General features: G+C 42.4%; 1 protein-coding gene across 5 annotated transcripts in view; it reads right to left on the bottom strand.

The window, feature by feature from the left end:
- Positions 1-5,956, bottom strand: part of MAP4K3 (mitogen-activated protein kinase kinase kinase kinase 3) — a 138,733-nt gene that overhangs the window by 109,501 nt on the left and 23,276 nt on the right. For all 5 annotated transcript variants that reach the window (XM_025205673.1, XM_025205674.1, XM_006024921.3 and 2 more), the window contains one exon: positions 598-662. In XM_025205673.1, the coding sequence (XP_025061458.1) occupies positions 598-662 (65 nt within the window). The remainder of the gene's footprint in view (positions 1-597; positions 663-5,956) is intronic.

Below are 5,956 nucleotides of genomic sequence, written 5' to 3'. Positions count from 1 at the left end.
GCTAGTTAGTAATCAGCTATCAGTATCAGCCAAGAAAATCTTTATTGGTGCACCCCTAGTTTTTTTCATGCAGGTCTCACTGCTTGATCAAAAACTTTTTTTTTTTTTTTAAAGTATTTACACCCTGAAATCCACTGCAATACAAATATCAAAGTAGGACAGGATATACAAGTACATGCAATATATAAACTGTGACAATGTGCTCATTTATCCCAAAGACATACAGGTACTCGTATGTAAAATATATTTACTAAGCAGCAAAGTGGATATATTGTAGAGCTGCACAACTAGAAGCATGTTCCTTGTTTTATATTTACAATATAGTCTTTAATTTTATTAAGTATTAAACATCAAAATACATATGATACTTTCCCATTCAACTGCATTTCCAGAAATCTGTAGGTAACTTTGGTTGTTTGGGTAACCTAGAATATTTCCAACACAAAAATCTAAAACTGACATTAAAGACTAAAACATTTACTAGGCTTAAGATACGATTCCTTCTACTTTAAAACTTTCCTATTTTATCCTACTGTAAATAGCTATGGTTTCAAGTAAACTCTATTTATTGTTCATAGAAGTTGAATTTTGGCTTACCATGATAAATGTCTTGTAAAGAACCACCTCCACAGAACTCCATGCAAATCCATAGCTTATCTCGTCTAGAAGTGATAGAAAGCATTTATTTGCTGTTTATACTTACAAATCTTCACTATTAAGAGTTAAATCAAAGGACTTAAACACTGCTGAATAGAATTTAATGAGCCGGTATACTAAATAAAATATAAATCAAAATAGAGTGCGTATAGTTTCACCTTTATTCTCCAACAAAACATTCCGAATATTCTTACTTGAAAAAGATATGAGAACTTCCACAAATTATTGCACTAAAAGGACAAAAATGATAAATGAAGTATGTGTGCACTTTTAAGATTCCTTCACTTCCGCTAACAATGTGAATGTTCTTGCTTCCTGGCTAATTTGTTTTCTGCTCTATCAGTTGGGAGACTGCAGATGCTGGACTCTCCTGCTCTGATTGAAAGGATAATGACCAATCACCAATCTTGATTTTCCCACTCTTTCAGGTGTCTCCTCTTGTTTTGCATTAAAAGGAGCAAAACCTGGGAGGCTTCTTGGCCTATTTCAGGGGTGTCAAAGATATGGTCAGAAGAGTCCCATCATCTGGCCTCTGGGTTTCAGAGTTGATCGACACACAGCACATGAACCATGCTGCACAGGGTGCCCAGTCCAGGACAGCAGGGCACACAAAGCTGACTCCAGCCAGTTCAGGACTGTGCTGCATGTGGTGAGCTGTCCAGGATCCATGCTGCATGTAGTGCCTGCCCCAGCCAGTCCAGAAAAGACACCACATGCAGCATGGGTCCTGGACCAGCTGGCAAGGGCGCTGTGTAGTGTATGTCCCAGACAATCAGAGTGGTGTGCTGTGTGCTCTGGATCCAGCCTGCGGGGAGCGAGGGGGATGTCACAGGAGGTCAGCGGGCCCATACTACTCATCCAGCCCACAGTGCCAGATGAGTTTAACACCCCTGGCATATTCCACTCAGCAGAGTGGTAGTCTGGGCTGAGTGCTCATATAGATCACTTAACTTCCTTCAAATCCTGAGGTACCTTTTCTTTCAAATCCCAGATTGGTTTGAGGAAAGGCTTTTCTTTGGGAAAGCTTAAATTCTAGCGCAAGAACTAGGTTTGTATTTCACAGACCAAACGCTCCCATCTCATTCCACAGCTGCTTCAAGAATAGCCTGTCACCTTCCTCCATCAGGCCTGCTAACCAGCAGGTTTTGTCAAAAAACTCCAAAAATTGCTTCACCCCTGACCCAATCCACTGCGGCAGCAGAGGCTCTCCTCTTCGTCTCAAAAGAGTTAGAAGGCTGAAGGCTCCAAGCAAGCAGCACTAGTGCAACAGGCTCCCTAATAAAGGCATTTTTTGTGTTCTTTTTTAAACTGGTAATTTCAGTTGGTGAGAAAAATGGTAGTAAATGTGACCATGGAGGCAGCCTTGTTACCATGCAAAGCAGGAACCAAACTGGAGAACCAGAGGGGAGGGCTTGGGTCGTTCCTACCTGTTAAAGCAAATGAAGAGAAGGAACAACCTCACATCTGCACTGCTGCATGCCATGACAACATGAGTATGAGCAGGAGCACTAAACTATCTTCTACTGACCAACACTACACTGAGTCACAAAACTATTATCTGGCCTGTCCTCTGCCTCTTTCCCCAAGCTGGTCTCCAAAGTGGTAGACTCAGATAAAACAGAACTGGCTGAAGCATTGCAGAGCTGTTACAGAATAATAAAGATTTACTGGCTGGTGATGCTCACTTCAAGCACTTCTTGGCCACACATTGACAAAGATGGATACACTTAGCACTTTAAGATATCTGAATTTTTTTTCACTTAAAAGAACAATAATGGCCTCAAAACATATGCACCTATAAGAGCCACTTCCCAGATTTGAGTTAACAGTAGCAGTAGAGTGAGAACACTTCAGGTTGAAGGGAACCAGCAGGTCCTTCCACTTCCTCCCCTGGGAAACTCAGGACTGTCAAGTAGCTGCTTCAGCCACTTTTACTCTCACGCTGCTTAATTGCTTCAAATTGTTGAAAAAAAATGTGAAACAAAACATCAGACAAAACTCCACATTGTTCAGCTGCCCAAACCAAACAGAGAAGCCAGATATCTGTCAAAGGAGGGAAACGAAGCCAGCCAGGAGAGCGACAACCCCACACAAACCAGCATTCTGTTTACAATCCAAAGGCCAGAAATCGACAAAACCTTCTGGGTAAGGAGAAGTGCCCTTCAAAAAACAAGAAGTGCCACCCCAAATAATTTCTACGTGGCGGCTGGTAATTGGCCTGCTGGCCGTTTAAAAAATTCACGCGACTTCCGCCCAAGTCGAAGAACTTTGAGCACGCTGCAGAGTGCCTCTAAAGAGATCTGACATGCAGCTAGCTGATCGATAGACTGATCACCTATCGATCCTTCTTCCCGTCGCCGAGCGCAATCCCAGACGTACCCTTTTCCCGCCGGCTTAATTTGCAGACGGATTAACTGGCTTGGGCCTCGCCAACTGGAACAACTCACATAGTTGTTCAGACGACCGGACCATCTGCGTCGCAACTACAGGCAGCGTAAGTAAACGTTTTTGCAACCATTAAACCTTGTCTGCCTCTCCATTCACCAGCCCGCCCTGATGAACGAGCAATTTCTAAATCACCTCGAGTCGGCTCTGGCCGTCCGAGACACAAACCAAACTGCTCTTCATCAAAAAAGGGAGGGGGGGTGGAAATGATTAGTTTGTTGTCAAGGGCTTATTTTCCAGATGTCCACTTGAATAAACTATGAACCTCAGAACAATAGAGCTTCATTTTTTTAATTCTTTCACCCTGGCTAATGTAATGATATATTAGGCAGAAGGCAGGATGGTACGATAACTCAGAGACAACTGGTTCTCAAACTTTTTAGGCTCAAGGGACCCCTCGAAAGACTCAGAAAATGCTAGTTCTTACTTTTCACTTTTTTTTTTTACTACAAAAAAAAAAAAAATAATAATTTTTCTGGCCAGAGCAGTCAGAAAGACCACAACAGATCAAAATGTTTTTCATAGATGTCATAGACATTAGGGCTGGAAGGGACCTAGTAAGATCAACGGGTCCAGCCCCCTGCCCAAGGTGGAAGTCAGCTAAGGTCAAAGGATCCCAGCAAGATATGGATTCCTATGTGAAAACTCTGTGTTTATCTTATGGATCATGTTTGGACACCTAGCACCCTGGAACACTCTTGAAAGGATTTCAAGGTACCTTGGTTCAGAATCACTATTATAGACAAACTTGTTCAGAGAGGCAGGAGCTTCTGTAGGCTACAGCCTACATCATCAGATGCTATGAAAAGGCTGTCCATAACCACTGCAAAGATTTACTAGGTCTTCTGCAAACCAAACCACTCCTCATCCCAAATCAAAGAGCTATGAAAGACAACACTGCCGTTCCTTCTGCCTAACTTTAGACTAACATATTGTTTTTAGATTTAAGAATGACTTCCAAAAGTGCTGAAGAAAGAAGTAACGCACACAGGGCACTTTAGAAACAAATCAGTGCAATTTTCTTTCAAACACTGTCAACATAAAGAATAAAATAAAGACTCAATTAATCATCTTCAAGTGGAAGACACTAGAGAGATGTTTTTTCTATCAATAAAAGGGATTAAGACCCAAAGCTACCAAGTTATGATTCACCCAATGCCAGTGATTCTCATGCAGTGTGGCACAGCACCCTGTGGTGTTTTAAGATCCTTTCAAGGGTGGTGCAGGGTACCATGTTGTTGGTGATGTTGGGCAAGCAAACACAATTTACAAGATAAACACAAAGAATTCAAATAGGAATTAGTAACGTTAAATACATTTTATCCTGCTGCAGTACTTCTGAGTACTTTGCAACAGAAGAATTACTCTAGTCTTTTTAGACTTTGCAGAATTCAATTTTTATTTTATTTTTTATAACTTCAACAGCTAGAAATCGATGCTTATTTTTAAACATTTCTATCCAGTTTTATCAATTTTTACCGATTTAAATTTTGAGGATTGCGTGAAATAGGAATGTGGGGGGCATACAAATTAGTAATGACAATGTACTATTAAACGCTTTATAAAAATCACATTACAGTAAATATAAAAAGTAAATACCCACAAATTAACAAGGCATTAAGACTGTGCAAAGCGGCTAGTATTTGCTTTGAATTCGGATTCGGCTGATTTGGGGGAACAGCGATTCAATTCAGTGATTCAAATCACTGTCCTGAATCGATTCGGCCAAATCTGATTTGGAGATTTGGCTGCTGCAGAATCGCCAGATCACCCAGACCAGGCCCATCCCTCACCCAGCTCTACCTCCCAGCACTTTGGGAGAAAAAAAAAGCCCCAACTCACCCAGTGCTGATGGGCAGGGGGTGATCCCTGCTGCCCCACACTGCCTCACACCGTGTGGGGGGCTCTGCACAAGCCCCCCTGAAGCTCCAAGGCTGCTGCAAGAGCTTCGAGTCCCAGGGGTTTTCTCAGTTTGTTTTTTTCCTTAAAGGGCCTGAGCCACGTGAGCATCGGGGCTTTTCTTTAAAGCACTGGGAGCTTGGGAGGTTGGGGCAGCTATGCGGTGGCTGAGGGAGTGGGTGGCGGTTGAGGCATGGTGGGGGTCCCCCCATGGTCCCCTCCTCCCTCCCCCAGCTCCCCCTCCTCCGCACCCTTACTTACAAGCTCCAGGTCTGGCTCCAGCTCACTGTTGCAGTTAGTGGGGACTGTCCGAATCACTGAAGCTCTTTGATCTTTTTGGACCTTTTTATTGGTCCCGATTTGATCTGGATTCAGAGATTTGGCCACTGAATCAGGCCGAATCTCCCCTGAATTGAATCAGCACCCAAAGCTTCACACAGCCCTACAAAGCATACCTGATTATACAGGGGGCCAGGTCAGGCTTGCTGGAAAGCGTGTGCAGTTCTTCCTACCTCAGATTTCCTTACTCCTATCCTGGACTTATTTTTTTTTTCCTCCTCTTTTTTTTTTTTTTTTTTTTACATCCCCTTTCTATAAATTTTGATTACTGACAGAAATATTTTTTTGTTGGTCTGTGAGTGTCAGGTGAAGTCGACATTTATCTGATTTTTTTATTGATGAAAATTGAGTCCTGTCAAGCCTAATTATTCTTCTGTAGTAAAGCAAAAGTGAAAGCTACCAGCTGGCATTTTCTGAGGGGTGTCTGGAGTCAACCCAGGAGTGCCTCAAGTCTAAAAATGTTAAGAACCATTGCGTTATACTCTTGACAGAAGGACCCTGAGCCCTGCAACTGATGGAGTCGGTTTGCTCAGGACAAAGCCAATACGAAAGTGTTGTTAAAAATACATTCAATACACAACACTGTAAAAACTAGAATTTGTTTCATTTTCTGGAT

This window comes from Alligator sinensis, unplaced genomic scaffold (genome assembly GCF_000455745.1).
Source record: "Alligator sinensis unplaced genomic scaffold, ASM45574v1 scaffold794_1, whole genome shotgun sequence".
NCBI lineage: Eukaryota > Metazoa > Chordata > Crocodylia > Alligatoridae > Alligator > Alligator sinensis.
This window is presented reverse-complemented; position numbering and strand designations above follow the sequence as displayed.